The sequence below is a fragment of the Ictidomys tridecemlineatus genome, chromosome 15, assembly GCF_052094955.1.
Source record: "Ictidomys tridecemlineatus isolate mIctTri1 chromosome 15, mIctTri1.hap1, whole genome shotgun sequence".
NCBI lineage: Eukaryota > Metazoa > Chordata > Mammalia > Rodentia > Sciuridae > Ictidomys > Ictidomys tridecemlineatus.
Genome location: NC_135491.1, coordinates 19,392,949 through 19,409,383, shown reverse-complemented (window position 1 = coordinate 19,409,383; position 16,435 = coordinate 19,392,949). Strand labels below are relative to the sequence as shown.

The 16,435-nt window shown below is 42.1% G+C and overlaps 1 protein-coding gene and 1 long non-coding RNA gene across 4 annotated transcripts in view; one reads left to right on the top strand and one right to left on the bottom strand.

Annotated features, from left to right (window-relative positions):
- Positions 1-903: 903 nt before the first annotated feature.
- On the bottom strand, positions 904-7,270 carry LOC144370833 (uncharacterized). The gene is made up of 2 exons (XR_013430815.1): positions 7,145-7,270; positions 904-3,764 (listed from the first exon to the last, which is right to left on the bottom strand). It is a non-coding gene; the product is annotated as an uncharacterized LOC144370833 (long non-coding RNA).
- A 52-nt stretch (positions 7,271-7,322) lies between these two features.
- Positions 7,323-16,435, top strand: part of Gpatch1 (G-patch domain containing 1) — a 44,354-nt gene continuing 35,241 nt past the window's right edge. For all 3 annotated transcript variants that reach the window (XM_078032178.1, XM_078032177.1, XM_078032179.1), the window contains exons 1-2: positions 7,323-7,488; positions 15,168-15,302. In XM_078032178.1, the coding sequence (XP_077888304.1) occupies positions 7,416-7,488; positions 15,168-15,302 (208 nt within the window). In that variant the 5' untranslated portion in view covers positions 7,323-7,415. The remainder of the gene's footprint in view (positions 7,489-15,167; positions 15,303-16,435) is intronic.

Below are 16,435 nucleotides of genomic sequence, written 5' to 3'. Positions count from 1 at the left end.
TGCATGAGGCCCTGGATTTTATTCCCAGCACTCCTAAATACAGAAAAAGAAGAGATAGAACCAGGCACCATGTGGTATACACCTATAATCCCAGAAGGATTTACAGGGTTTTCAGCCATGTACCATAAAAAGGTCTACCCAAGGTAGCTCATGGCCTGAGGTAGGAGGATCTCAAGTGTGAGACCAGCTTTAGCAATTTGAGACCCTGCCTCAAAATAAAAAATAGGCTAGGGATGTGGCTCAGTGGTAAACCCTCTTTGGGTTCAATCCACTACAACAATAAATCAAAATAGAATAAAATAATGAGACAGAATGGCAAACAGTATGGAATATTGTTGAGAATGTGGAGTACCCATAATTTCATATATTGCTTGGAGAGTGTAAATTGTTATAAACTGTTATGAACATTTTGGACAACTGGGTTCCTCCTCCTCCTCCTCTTCATCTTTCTTGCTAGCGATAGGGATCAGACCCAGAGCCTTGTGCAGCTCAGCCCAGAATAGTGTGGTTTGTTTTGTTTTTGTTTTTTATCGTGGTGCTGGGGATGGAACCTGGGATATGCTCTACCACTAAACTATATCCCCAGCCCTATTGGGCATGTTCTATCTACTAAAGAATTTGGGCATAATTGATGTTTCAGAAATTCCAGCTCTAGGTAGATATCCAATAGAAATGTGTTTATCTCTTCATCATAAAATTCATACACTATTCATAGCTGCACTATCCTCTTCATTAGACTCTACCTAAATGCTCATCCACTTAGGATGGATGAATGAATCATGGCATAGTCACATAGGGGAAAATTGTACACAATAAAAACAAACACATTGGTATCATGTGCAACATCATGAATGAACCTCTCACACACACAAAATTGCTGAGCAAAGGAAACCAGACACAAAATTCTGTATGATTTCATTTTTATAAAGTACAAAACAAACTGATCCATTCTGAGATTATTGCTTCTGGGATTCTGGAAATTTTCTGTGGACAATGCAGGCCCTGCCAGAGGATTTCTTGTATGCTACCCCCTACAATCATGTAAATCAATCTTTCCCTTTCTCTCTCTCTCTCTCCCACACACACACTCCCTCCCTCCTATTAATTGTTTCTCTGGAGGAGTGCTCATTGACACAGAGGCCATTGATAAAGTTCAGGTTAATGATTATGAAAATTTATCTGGAGCTATGGGAACTGAGATGGGAATTGAGTTTAAGACAGATTTCTGAGATGGAATCTGTGGCAGTTGAAGGTGAGGCTTAAGGTAAGAATGAGAAATAGGAAAAAACAGGTAAAATTTATAGTCTCTGGAGACTGGATAGATGGTTATGCTGTGGCCAGAGATAAAGACTTCAAGAACAATAAAGTTAAGGATGGGAGAAAAGCCAGATAGTTGAAGAAACTGAGGTGCTTGAGAGACTTTGCTATGTGTAGAGTTGGCATTTGAAAATGAGTTTGTTTCTCAGGGAGAGGTCTGGGTTGGATAAAAGAATATGATTTTTGTAAGAATGTTCTTCTCTCTTACTTGAATTATTCTCATGTCCTTTTGGTCCATTTCCATATGTTCATCTTTGTATATTTCTTTTCTTTATTTTTCTTTTTCTGTGTGTGTGAGTTTGCACACGTGTGCACGTGCACACTAAGCACTGGACCCAGGACCTCCCTTGTGCACAGGCTAGGTGCACACTCCACCACTGTGCTACCCCTCTGGCCCTAACGGGGGCCAGCATCTCTTTGGGGGGGGGGTTCTTCTTCCTGCTGAGGAGGGTGTAAACCTCCTGAAAACTTAAAGTCTAAAATAATTAGGGAAGAACAAAATACAAAGAGCCAGAAATATATTTATGAAAGTGGAGCCCCTGATACATCCAGTGCACACAAGAGCTGGAACTAGATAAGGAAAGATGGCTCAAGTGGTTTATTTAAGGGAGGGATAAGGTTTCAAGGATGGAGTCTTCCTGATGTCTCCAAGTCAGAAGGTTGATTGGCACCTTGGCAGGTCACACCCATCTCAGGCACGTTGCGGGATCTTTGGCAGAGCTGAGGGGGAAGCTCGGCTGCATTAGGTGGTCTGTCCCTGTGGGGGTGTCACAGGAAGTTCCCAATGCCAGACTTATCCCCTCACTAGGCTATGATGCACCACACTGTCCACAAACAGCCCATGGATGGCTCTCAACACAGCCCTGTATTATTTTTTCTGATATAATTTTCCTCAACTATCCGGTGATCCTTGGGGGTCTGCTCATGCTGAGGCAGAGGCACACGCAGAGGCCATATCCACAGCACATGCTCTGCATAACTGTGGGAAATGAAGGTCCATTCACAGGCGTACCTAAGACAATTCTTTGCAGATGTAGCTCAGTGCTAGAGTACTTACTTAGTACTTACTTAGCTGTTTATGATGCTAGGCTTCAGGCATGCTAAGCAAATCTTCTACCCCTGCACCACATCCCCAGCCCCATAACAATTCTTTAATGAAGTACCCAGAATCTGTTCCACTCTTTGAATTTAGTTGATTCTAATCTTGAGTCCTCAGAGGTGATTGCTCTGATATTTTTAGTTTCTAGATCCTTTTTCCATGAATTAAATCCATCAGCTTTCCTTTTTCCGGGGTTCAAAAATTTTAGCTCCCTTGCAGCTTTTCTTTTTCTTTTTTCTTTCTTTCTTTTTGTTTTTTGGTGGTGCTGGAGAGAAAGCAGCCTATCAACTGAGCCGTATCCCCAGCCCTGTAGGGTTTTTTTTCCCCCTTTTCTTTTCTTCCTTTTCTCTTTTTCTTTCCCCTTTCCTCCCTCCTTCCCTCCTTCCTGCCTTTCTTTTTCTTTTTGTACTAGAGATTGAACCCTGGGATGCTCTACCATTGAGCTTCATCCCCTCTTTCTTATTTTTCATTCACTAAGTTGCTGAGGCTGGCCTTGAATTTGTGATTATCTTGTCTCATCCTTCTGAGCCCTTAAGATCTGACATTACAGGTGTGTGCCACTAAGCCTGGCCTTTTTTCTTAAAAAAAAAATTAGTTTAAAGAAGCTTGATTATTTCTCCCTAGCTCATCTTTTTTTTAAAATTGCTCTTTTTAGATGTACATCACTGTAGAATGTATTTTGACATATCATATTATCACACATACATGGAATATAACTTCCCATTCTTGTGGTTGTACATAATATGGAGTTACACTGGTTGTGTATTCATATATGAACATGGGAAAGTTATGTCCAATTCATTCTATTGTCTTTCCCATTCCCATCCACACTTTCTTTGCCCCATTTCCCCCTGTCCAATCTGGTGAACCTCCACTACTACACCCTCCACTTTTTTGAGTCAGCATTCACATATCAGGGAGAACATTTGTGCTTTGTTTTTTGGGGATTGGCTTATCATTTCAATTATTTCTCCAGTTCCATCCATTTACTGGCAAATACCATAATTTCATTCTTTTTTAAATGGCTGAGTAATATTCCATTGTGTATATGCACAATAAAGAAATAAATTTTCTTTATCCATTCACCTATTGAAGGGCACTTAGGTTGGTTTTATTCTTTAGCTATCTAGCTGCTATGAACATTTACATGGCCATGTCATATAGTAGGCTGATTTTAAGTCCTCTGGGTATATACTGAAGAGTGGGATAACTGGGTCAAATGGTAGTTCCATTCCAAGTTTTCCATACTGCTTTCCAGAGTGGTTGCACCGATTTGCAGTCCCACCTAGCTCATCTTCTTATTTGCAGTTTCCCCGATAAGGTCCTGATTTTGAATCTTCTTGCATGTCTGAATCAGAAAGGAAGCAACACTATTTCCCTTTTGTTGATAACAACACACTACATAAACTGGGTAAGAGAGGTTTATTTTGGTTAGCAGTTCTGGTCCAAGGTTGAGGGACCATATCTGGTGATAACCTTTTTGTTGGCAAGAAAGAGACCCTGCACATGTGTCCTCTGGTCTCTCTATCTCTTCCTATAAAGCTACCAGTATTCAACTATAAAGGCTCCACCCCATGACCTTATCTAATCCTAATCACCTATGAAAGCCATGCCTCTAAATACCACAGTCAGATTAAGTTTCCAACCTCTGACTGCTTCCCAAGGGAGATTAGATTCCAACACAAGTTTGGGAGGGGACAGACCATATTCAAACCATAGCAGAAGGGCATGTGGTACTTAGGTTCTTACTGCTTTGCATAAATAAATATGATATTTCTAGTTTTCCTCTTCTAAGAATCTGGAATATTGGGTTGTAAGTAACCAGCATCCAGGAGGAAGCATCTAGTTGCTTTTCTGCAGACTCCCAGGATGAAGCTGCAAGGACTTGGAAGGGCCTTGTCCCCTGAACTTCAGTGTCGAGGGGTCAGAAGGGTTGATTATTAGTGTTTTCCTGGATGCTCGTGATTGTCAGGAATCTAAGTAAAATTCTCTATTATAAATGTATTGGGTGTTTCATGCCTCTTTGTAAGCTATACAGCACAAAAAATTCAGTTTGAATAATTTAGAAATAAAGTCATGGACTTTCATGGTTTTATCTGGATATATGGGTTTCCCTCCTGCCTCAGTCTCCCTAGTAGTTGTGATTCCAGGCATGCACCACCAAGCCTGGCTTGCTTTCCTTCCTTCCTTTCTTCCTTCTTGTATTGGAGATTGAACCCAGAGGCACTTTACCACTGAGTCTGCAGTAATCCCCCCTTTTAATATTGAGACAGATTCTCACTAAATTGCCTAGACTGCCCTCAAACATGTGATCCTCCTGCCTCTGCCTCCTGAGTTGCTGGGAGTGCAGGCATGTACCATTGCAGGCTAGGGATGTGGTTCAGTAGTTGAGCACCCCTGGGTTCAATTCCTGATTCCAAACATAAATACATAAATGGAAAGAATAAAAATGTATTTACTGATCACTCCCTACATGCTAAGCAATGTTCTAAGTATTTGAGGATACAGCAAGGAAAAAAAAAAAAAAAAACCCTGCCCAAATCTATGCCCTCATGGAGCTTATATTCATTCCAAAAGAGACAGACAATAAATACAATAACAAAGTCAATGAAATTACTTATTATGTTAGAAGGTGACAAATGCTGTGGGGAAATACAGAGTAAGGGGAAAGGGACTGCAGAAAATAGGGATTGCTTTTTCAATAGGGTCAGAGAGAGTTTCACTGAGAAAATAACCTTTGAAAGAGACCTGAAGGAGGTGAGGCAGTGACTCATGTGATATCTAGGGGAAGAGCTTTCCTAGCAGAGGACACAAGTGAGTTGAAAGGCCTTGGTCTGGGAGTGTGCCAGGAGTGCTCAGAGAACAGTCACACTGCCTGAAAAGTTGTTTTGGAAGATGAATGGGAAGGGGACATTTTAACAACATCCCAGTGATTCTGACTCAGCACCCTGTAACCCTCATTCTGAAATTCTGCCTTCTGGGTCAGGTTTTTACATCAGCCTCACCCCTTACTAGCTAGCTGAGCTTCATTTCTTTCTTCTGTGAAAAGGAGTTTGGGTTGGGATAATAGCACCCCATTTGACAGAGGTTTACTTCTTTTTTTGGGGGGGGGTGGGTACCAGGAATTGAACTCATGGGGTTTAACCATTGAGTCACACCCCCAACTCTTTTTATTTTTTATTTTGAGACAAGGTCTCACCAAGCTGCTTAGGGCCTGAGTTGCTGAAGCTAGCTTTGAACTTTTTCTTTTTTTAGACTTTGATTTTTTTTTTAACATTTATTTTTTTGGTTGTAGGTGGACAAAATACCTTTATTTTATTTTTATGTGGTGCCAGTGCATCATACATGCCAGGCAAGCGCTGTACCTCTGAGCCACAACTCCAGGCCTGAACTTTTTTTTTTTTTTTTAATTTTGTTTGTTCTTTTTAGATATATATGACAGTAGAATGTGTTTTTCTTCAAAATATATATATATAGGTTGCAGTTAGACAAAAATACTTTTATTTTATTTTTTTTTATGTGGTGCTGAGGATCAAACCTAGCACCCCGCATGTGCTATGAAGTGCTCTACTGCTGAGCCACAACCCCAGCCCTAGAGTGTGTTTTGACAAACTATTACATACATCGAATATAACTTATTCTAATTAGGATCTCATTCTTGTAGTTGTACATGATGCGGAGTTTCACTGGTGGCATATTCATATGTGAACATAGGAAAGTTATGTCCGATTCATCCTACTGTCTCTCCTATTCCCATTCCCCATGGCTTTGAACTTTTCTTCCTCTGGCCTTAGCCTCCCGAGCCATTGGGATTACAGACCTTCGCCACTGGTTTTCTTTCTTTCTTATTCCTGTTTCCTTCTTTTTCCTTCTCCATACTCCTTTCTTTCTCTCCTTTTTCTTTTTCTTAATTCGCTAGTGTTGGGGATTGAGCCCAGGGTTTCATGCATGCTAGTACATGCTCTATCACTGGGCTACACCCCTAGCCCTTAGTCTTCTCTTTTGCTCTTTTTCTTTCATTATCTTTTTTTTTTCTTCTTCATTTTTCTCTTTCAGCAAGTGTTGTCCCCAGCTGCCTACATGGGTACTTATATTCCCAGGATGTATGAATCCTTCTAGAGATCTGGAGGGGTACTCCACTTCTGCAAATATAAATACAGTGATAAGGGGCTGAGGCTGTAGCTCAGTGGCAGAGCACTTCCCTAGCATGTGTGAGGCAGTGGGTTCGATTCTTTGCACCACATAAAAATGAAACAAATAAAATAAAGGCATGCTGTCCATTAAAAACAAATAGTGATAAATTCAGTGTGTGTGTGTGTGTGTGTGTATTTGTTCTCATCCACCTCCATTTGTTTTTTGGTACTGGGGATTGAATCCAGGGTGCTTAAATGAGCCACATCCCTACTCTTTTTTATTTTTTATTTTGAGACAGGGCCTCACTAAATTGCTGAGGCTAGCTTAGAACTCGCGATCCTCCTGCTTCAGCCTCCTCAGCCTCTGGGGTTACAGGGGAAGGCCACCAAGCCCGGCCCACCATACAGAATTCAGAATCTTGCATCTCCTCCTACCTCCAGCAGCAAGTGAAATCATAGAGGGGTGAGCGACACATCTGGAAGCAGGATATTGGCTGGGGTAGGACTGAGTAGGGCACTGATTGCTGGCAGGGAAGGGTAACTGGGGTGACAGACCGGAGTTGGGGGTGGGGACAGGTATGGGGTGTCACATTACCGAGAACCCGCCCTGCGGTTGGAAACTTGAGTGGCTTCCATCTTCTTCTGGGAGTCTCCTCCTGATTGGCACGTCGCAGATTTAGGATGGCAGGCAACTCCTGCCTAGGTCCGCTTTGCATTGGATGGGCCTAAGCAGTGAGCGGCAACGGGGGCTTTTTCCTATTAGTTTAGCCTAGAGTATCACTCCAATTCGCGGAGGAGGAAAAGCGAAAGGCTTTTGGCCCGCCTCGGCCCCCGTAGCGAGGGGTCGGGGCCCGGAAGGGAGCAGGATGGCGGCGCTGGACAGTGACAGCGAGGAGGACCTGGTCAGCTATGGGACGGGCCTGGAGCCTCTGGAAGAAGGTGCGAACCGAATTAGCAGAACCTAGAAAATAGGCTGGGGATCCAGGATTCGGGACGCCAAAGTGCAGCTTGGTGCTGGGCCTTTGCTCACTCGCTGTGGGCACCGGGGACGCAGCCATTGGGGAGGCGTGCGCTGCGCTCCCGGGGTGCTCACGTTCTGGGGGGAACACAGACCCAGAGGGATGAGGGGTACAAATCTGATCAAACAGCTCGTGTGAGAGCGGGGGATGGGGTCGGCAGGCAGCCTCTTCTGAGAAGGGGACGTTTGCGCTCAGACTTGAAACCAAGGAAGAAACCAGCCCTGGGAAGATCTGGGGGCGTGGGGTGGGGGGAGCATTTCAGGCAGATGGAACAGCAAATGCAAAGGCCCTGTTGGGGCAGCCAGTTTAGTCGATGGAGGGACAGGCAGGCTGGTGTGGGTGGAACAGATAGCACCAGGGAGAACCTGGCAGAAGGTGATGTCAGATGTGCAGGCAGGGGCTGCATCTTGGTATGGTAAGGAGTTTGGAATTTATATTAAATTTAAGAGAGCCATTGGAGGGTTTTAAACAGGGAGGGATGTGTGTGCGTGTTTTGATACAGGGAATTGAACCCAGGGGCACTTTACCACTGAGTTACATCCCCACCCCTTTTTATTTTTTGTTTGATACAGGATCTTGCTCAGTTGCTCAGGGCTTCACTAAGTTGTTGAGGCTGGCTTCAAATTTGGTTATCCTCCTGCCTCAGCCAACCCCTATTACTGGGATTAACAGTACAGAGGCATTGTCTCCAGACCTTTTAAATGCTAATTTCCCTGCTTCACTCTTTCTCACTCTCAACCAGACTGTTCTCCAAGTCTAAGGTGGAATAATATTAGAAATAGAGCCAGAGCCAGACCTAGGCCGGTGGGGCACACCTACAATACTAGCTGCTTTGCTTGGCTGGGAAGGCTGAGGCGGGAGGATCAGGAGTTCAAAGCCAGCCTCAGCAACAGGGGGGCACTGAGCCACTCAGTGAGACCCTGTCTCTAAATAAAATTCAAAATAGGGCTGTGATGTGGCTCAGTGGCCGAGTGCCTCTGAGCTCAATCTCTGGTATTCCCCCCCCCACACCAAAAAAAAAAGAGAGAGAGAGAGAGAGAGAGAGAGAGAGAGAGAGAGTTTCTCTTTTAGCATCTTGCTGTTGTTGAGGCTGGTTTTGAACTCACAATCTTCCTGTCTCAGCCTCTGGAGCTGCTGGGATTACAGGTGTGCACCACTGCGCCCAACCCCAGTCCTTTTTTATATCTCATGAAGAGACAGAGTCTCACTGAGTTGCTTAGGACCTTGCTAAGTTGCTAAGGCTGGTTTTGAACTTGAGATCCTCCTGCCTCAGCCTCCCTAGCCACTGTGATTACAGTGTGTGCCATCATGCCCAGTTTGCCCTCAGCTTATAGAAGGCAGAGAAAGGCTAGTTTTTAAATTGCTTCTTAATGTTTGAAGACAGCCTTTCTGTTTCCTCTAAGACATCTCTGTTCCACACTCAGTATCTCCAGTTCTGTGATAAATTCAGTCTCACCACTATTTTCAGAGCTCTTCTCCAAATAGACTAGGTATCACTGGTATTCCATCATTCTTGACTATTCTTCATTGGAGACTATTCTGTATTGGAGAGTGTCAAATCTAGTAAAGAATTGCCGGGTTTCTGTTCTCGTGACTAAAAGGCTCAGGGGTCACTCCAGTTAAACTGGGCTAACTGGGCTGCGCAAAATAACCACACAAAAGACACAAATACCTTTTTCTTTGGGGTCGCTGCGACGGCTCCTCTGGCTTAAGGGTCCACAGAAAGAGAGAGCGAGAGCACATGCTGACCCTTTTTATTGAGGAGAAGCTATTCAAATGAGGCAAGGGGTCAGGTTTCTGGGGGCTGAGTCTATCTTCATGATGTCCACTGTCAGCAGGTTGACTGACACCTAGGTAGGCCACACCCAAAGGCACAGTAAGAGAAGGGGACCCACACAAGGCACTTCCATGGAAGATTCTACCCTAAACAGGGCAAGGGATTATATTACAAAGGAACAGGTGAGCATAGCTTCACCCATGGGGCTGTAGCAAGACACACCCATGCATGAGACACCGACTCTCGAATCCAAGAAGGGTGGGGAAAGCTCTGCCACATTTCTGCGACTGAGCACCTCAGCACCCAGCCCGGGAGTGTGACTCAGTCACATGTAAGGTTGGTCTCCCACAAAGAATAAAATCATAAATTTTTGCAAGTTCTAAAAAATGTGATATAGATGAGAAATATCCTGTACAAAACAACCAGAAAGCCTCAGGAGGCAGAATAGGGGTCCTGTAAAGACTGGTTAGAACTTAGCTATGCAAGAAGATGACAAGGGCTAAGCATGCATGTGTGAAGTTACTACAGCCATGTTAAGCATCTGTTCCCATCATTTCTATATTTCTGGTCTCATGGCTATTTCCTTGTCAAGTGACATCTTGTTACATCATCAACTATTTGACCTTTATTTTTCTATTTCTTCTCTTTCTCCTCTTTCAGGATTAGATCCAGGGTCTGTACTACTGAACTACATCCATAGCCCTTTTTATTTTTTATTTTGAGACAGATTCTCTCTCTGTTGCCCAGACTAGCCTTTAACTTCTCAAGTATCTGGGATGATAGGCATTCATCACCACATCAGCCCCATCCCTTTTATTCTATCTCACTATGTTGCCAGCCTCAAACTTGGGATCCTTCTGCCTCAGCCTCCCAAGTAGCTGGGATTACATGAGTGTTACCTACTGTGCCTGGCTCTAGTTCTTGTTTTGATGATGGACAAAAAATTTGAAATGAAGCTTACTAATCATTCATTTGAAGTGGAAGGAAAGGACATGTAATTTGTAGATTTTTTTGGTCTGGTCTAGAAACATCCTTTAATTTCTTAGTATTAAATTTTTTTGAGGATTGATCATTGTTTTCCTGCTTCCTTTCTTTTTCTTTTCTTTGTGCTGGATTGAATCAAGGGCCTCCTGTATGCTAAGCACACATTCCACTGAGCTACATCCCGTTCATTGTTTTCCAAGCACTTTGAAGTTTAAATGCACTCTGACTATATTTTACAATATATAACACTATAACAATCACTTTTACTCTGCCTTTGAAGTTTTAGTGACAGGCTAGACAAACATTGATAGAGGAGGGACTCCACACCTTAATTAAAGTCACTGGTCCTGACTTTTGTTAAGAGTTAGCGAGGGAGCTTAGTGATGGTGACCAACATGAAAAGAAAAGGGCATTAGTACTTACCTATTCTTTCCCAAGATATTTTCACTTGGTTCCAGAATTAATTCTCATCTCCAACTCATTCTGTACCTCCTATATCTCCAAACACATTCTGTTTTCCTCCTTGATGCTGTGACTCTCATCCTTAAAACTACCTGTGAATTCCATCACCCACAGCACATACCGTACACTCTACAGTATCATATTCAAGATCCTCTACACTGTCTGCCTTTCTGATTCTGTCTTACACTTCTTCCCCATTCTCTAGTCCAATTGGACTGCTTTCTCAAGATACCCAACAAGCTGCACCCACAGCTCAATATTGCCTTGTTATACCTCCTCTTCGATGATGGGTGTCAATGCTTCTGTTGGGAATCATATCTTTATCTGCAGCTTTCAAATTCTGCTCATGCCAGGCATGGTGGTTCACACCTGTTATTCCAGCTATTCTGGAGACTGAGGCCAGAGGATCACAAGTTCCAGGTCAACCTGGGTAACTTAGTGAGATCCTGTCTCAAAATAAAATTTAAAAAGGGCTCAATATGTAGATCAGTGGTAGAGTGTTTATGTAGCATGTGTAAGAGACCCTGGATTCAATCCCCAGTTCTGAAAAAAAAATTCTGTTCATTCCTAAGGGTGGCTGATATGGCTCTTCATGTTGTCAGAAACACAGAAACATGCAGGTCTCTTATGTTAGTCTCTGTGTTTAGTTTTCTACTCCACTGACTAGAACCAAGATGCTTAATGAAAGGCCTCCAGTAAACTTCTGTCCAGGAATAAGGGACGTTGTGGGTGGTATCTCTGGCCTGGAGACAGAGTTAAAATATGGTTCAGCTTTGTGCTTACTAAGTGAGAAGTCCAGGGCAGTTACTTAATCAGTATCCTTATCATTGTATAATAAATGAAATGATTTCTCATATCTGATATGGAAGGAATTCATTGTTATTATTAGCAGTAATTATGACAGGGTGTAGCTAAAATGCCACCTCCCTTCTGGAGTTTTCCCATCACTATTTCAAGAAATGGCGCCTTCTCAGGAGTCCTGTGGCACCTAGTTGGCTACACTGGTTGACCCTCATCATTTGTTGCTACAGGTCCCACTTAGTTGTCTGCAGATTGTATCTTCCCTTCCAGATCAAGAACAGGAGAGCAGAGCAAGAATAGTACCTAGGCCTGGAAGGACCTGCCCTTACCTTAGCCCAGGTATTCTTAGCTGGCATCAATTAGCAACATCTGAGCTGGGTGCAGTAGCGCAAGCCTGTGATCCCAACAGCTTGGGAGGCCGAGGCAGGAGGATTGTGAATTCAAAACCAACTTCAGCAATTTAGTGAGGCTTTAGGAATTTAGTGAGACCCTGTTTCAAGGTAAAATATAAAAGCCTCTAGGGCTGGGTGGCTCATGCCTGTAATCCCAGCAGCTCTGGAAGCTGAGGCAGGAGGATCACAAGTTCAAAGTCAGCCTCAGCAAAGGCGAGGTGCTAAGCAACTCAGTGAGACCCCTAAATAAAATACAGAATAGGGCTGGGGATGTGGCTCAGTGGTCGAGTGCCCCAGAATTAAATCCCCAGTACCTGCTCCCCCCAAAACCCCCCAAATCAAAAAACAAACAAAAGTAGCTGGGGATGTGACTCAGTGGTTAAGCACCCCTGGGTTCAATCCCTGGTACCATACAACAGCAACCAAAAAATTAGCAATGTCTATAGGCATGTTTTGGTTGTTACAGTTATTGGGATGGGGGCTAGAAGGAGCTGCTACTGGCATCTGGTGTTACAGTCCAAGGATGCTGCTAAAAGTCCTAAAGTGCCCAGGATATCTCCCCACAACAATTATCATTTAGCACAAACTGTCAGTAGTGCTGATGTTGAGAAGTTCCAACTTAGCCAACAATCATGCCAGTTGCACATGTGGTAATGAAGTGTATACTGCATTTCTAAGAAATGATTGAACATCTTGGATTAGGGGGCCCAAGCTATAATTTGGTTCTTTAGAGTAAAAAAAAAAAGAGAAGACATTGTAGCTGATATTAACTGAGCTATGGTTAGACACTATGCTCATCTGTCTACATACTTAATCCTTATTATCATTTTTCAAAGATGGGATCCATTTTACCTTCATTTTATAGTCTTGGAGGCTGAGGTTTAGAGAGATTAAGTAATTTGTTCAAGACCATAATACTAACAAATAGTGGGATAGGGGGATTTGAACTCAGATCTCCTGATTTTCAAACCTGAGCTCCTGTTTGCCCTGCTATAAGGTTATACTCTAGGAATGACCTGGACTTTCATAAGCCACAGATAAGAATTTAAGACTATGAAGCTGGAAGCTCCTTTACTTTTTGTCTTCTATTATTTGTTCCAAAAATAGGAGCAGCTGGGCTTGGTGGCACATATCTGTAGTCTCCAGTACTTAGACTGAAGCAGAAGCACACGAGAGCCCATGAGTTCAAACCGGTATGGGTAACATAGTAAGACCACATCTCAGAAAAAGAAAAAAGAAAAAGAAAAATGTGGGAACTAAAGTAGGAGCTGACTTAAGTATTATAGTTAACAGTGGTCCATGTGCTCCTCAACACATCTTATACATTGTATGTAATAATGATAATAATAGCATTAGCAGCTAGTAATTTTAAAGTATTTATTGTATGCTACTTTTTTTTTTTTTTTTTTTTTTTTGGTACTAGGAATTGAACTCAAGGGTGTTTAACTACTGAACTACATCCCCAGCCCTTTTTATGTTTTATTTTGAGACAGGGTCTCAACTAAGTTGCTTACAGGCTTACTAATTGCTAAGGTTGGTTTTGAACCTGCAATGGTCCTGCTTCAGCCTCCTGAGCTGCTGGGATTACAGGTGTGCACCACCATGCCTGGCATGTATGTGCTACTCTTCTTGCTGAGAACTTTATAGGCAGGCATTATTTAATTTGTACATTCTATGAAAGAGCTATTGCTATTAATGTCATTTCTCTTTTATAGATGAGGAGATTGAGGCACAGAGAGGCTAAATTAACTGAAGTTTAGCACCAGTAAAGGTGGAGTTGGCTTTAAAGTGCACAGTGCTGTGACTCTCAATCCCTTTCCCATAATTAACCACTGAACCTGTTTTCTGTTCTGTTTAAATAAATGCAGAATTCTGCAATTTTAATTAGAGTCAATAAAATTAGGCAGGAATTTTTGACATATACTTGAAACCATAAATCTAAGGAATTTTTAGCCTAGGCTAAAGTGGATCAAGTGCCTTTTGCTTGAGTGAGGTAACAACCCAGCTCTTTTTGACAAAGTTGAGAAAGGAATCAGTTTAAAGAATAGTAACTCTGGAATAAAGAGATTCACAGAAATTAAGGGAACCCTAAGACTTGGGGAAAACAGAGCCAGCCGTGGTGGTGCACACCTAATCCCAGCTACTCAGCAGGAGGAAACAACTGAAGTATGAGGATCGAAATTTCAAGGCCAACCTCCACAAATAATGTGTCACTGCAGCATATTGCCTTCTTCATTGCCAGGAGGTTTCTCTTCCAGCTGCTTGAACCCTCCCTAGTAATTTTTATTTTTTTATTTTTTGGTGCTGGGGATTGAACCCAGGGCCTTGTGCATGTGAGGCAAGCACTCTACCAATTGAGCTATATCCTCAGCCCATAATTTTTTTTTGTAATGAAATTTAATAGGAAAAGCAGGGCATTTTTGATACAATATTTCTAAAATAAACTTGATAAAATCTATTTTTTTCCTGAACCCTATAAGCTAGTAAAGTCTAGAAAGAGCAGCTTAATTTAATAGTTATATTTGAAGTTGCAAGAATTGAAGATTGTTCTTTAAGAAATAGTTATATTTGAAGTTGCAAGAATTGAAGATTGTTGTTTAAGAAATGACCTTTTGGGCTGAGGTTGTGGCTTAGTGGTAGAGCACTTGCCTAGCAGGTGCAAGGCCCCGGGTTCGATCCTCAGCACCATGTAAAAATAAATAAAATAAAGGTATTCTGTCCAATTACAACTAAAAAATTAATTAAAAAAATAAAAAGAGGGCTAGGGTTGTAGCTCAATGGTAGAGCACTTGCCTTGCATGCATGAGGCCCTGGGTTCGATCCTCAGCACCACATAAAAATAAATAAATAAAAATAAAGATATTGTGATCATCTGCAACTAAAAAATAATATATTAAAAAAAATAGAAAGAAAAGACATTTTCCCCAGAAGCTCTGGAGCTGAGGCAGGAGGATCACCAGTTCAAAGCCAGCCTCAGCAAAAGCAAGGCACTAAGCAACTCAGTGAGACCCTGTCTCTAAATAAAATTCAAAATAGGGCTGGGGATGGTGCTCAGTGGTCTTCTGCCCCTGAGTTCAATCCCTGGTACTTGAAAAAAAAAAAAAGAAATGTCATTTTCACTGATTTCTAACTCACTATTTTCTTCTTTTCATTCAAAACACATTTTTTTTTTTTCCCCTTCAGGTGAAAGACCAAAGAAGCCAATTCCTCTTCAGGATCAGACTGTCAGAGATGAAAAAGGAAGGTATAAACGATTCCATGGAGCCTTTAGTGGAGGGTTCTCTGCCGGGTATTTCAACACTGTTGGCTCAAAAGAAGGTATGATCTTTCCACTCACAGCTATTCCATTGCTATAGCAAATGACTGAAGTATCCTGATTTCCCTCTCCTGCCTTTTAAAGAAAAGTTCTTCTTTAAATATTTTGGTGTATACACTGTAGTCTTTTGTATTCTTCAAATGTTTGTTGACTTGCATGTTGTCTGTTGACTGCAACCTGAAGATGAAAGATTTATGTTGTTTTTTTAATTTTTTATTATAACTTTATAGTTATACATAGTAATTGGGTTAATCACGACAAACTCATACAAGTATGGAATTCGGTTTCAATTCAGGATCTCCCCTTTTACCTACCCCTCTCCCTCCCCTGTTCCTTGAAAAGAGTTTTTTTTTTCCACTTTGGAGAAAAATGGATACATTCTAACCAGATGATTAAATCATAATAATGACTTTGTTTCATACTGTGTCTGCCATGTACAAAGTACTCTCACCAGGATTCACTGAGTTAATCATTGATTGTCTCACCTGACTCAGTGACTAAGGAGGATAGGTGTCATAGGTGTTTAATAGATGAGGCCATAGGGTCAGGGAGGTTAAGGAGTCAGCCTTGCTTTAGAACTATCTGGGGAATCACCAGTGGCTCTGCTAACACTAGGGACCTCAGCATGATTGGTTACTACTTGCTCTCCCCCTAGAGAAAAAAAAATCAATTGAAATTTTCACATTATATAGTATAAAACATTACATATTGTTTAAAATAATGTATGTGTGTTTTTTTGTTGTTATTTTTTGTTTTTCTTTTGAGTACTAGGGATAAAACCTAGAGCCTTGCTCATACTGAACAGGTACTCTACCACTGAACTACACCCCCAACCCCATATTGTTTCTTTTTTTTTTTTTTTTTTTTTTTTTTAAAGAGAGAGTGAGAGAGAGAGGGGGACAGAGAGAGAATTTTTAACATTTATTTATTTTTTTCTTAGTTCTCGGCGGACACAACATCTTTGTTGGTATGTGGTGCTGCTGAGGATCGAACCCGGGCTGCTCGCAAGCTAGGCGAGCGCGCTACCGCTTGAGCCACATCCCCAGCCCCCCATATTGTTTCTTTTCTTTCTTTTTTTATGGTACTGGAATTTGAACCCAGGGGTGCTCTACCACTGAACCACATCCTCAGTTTT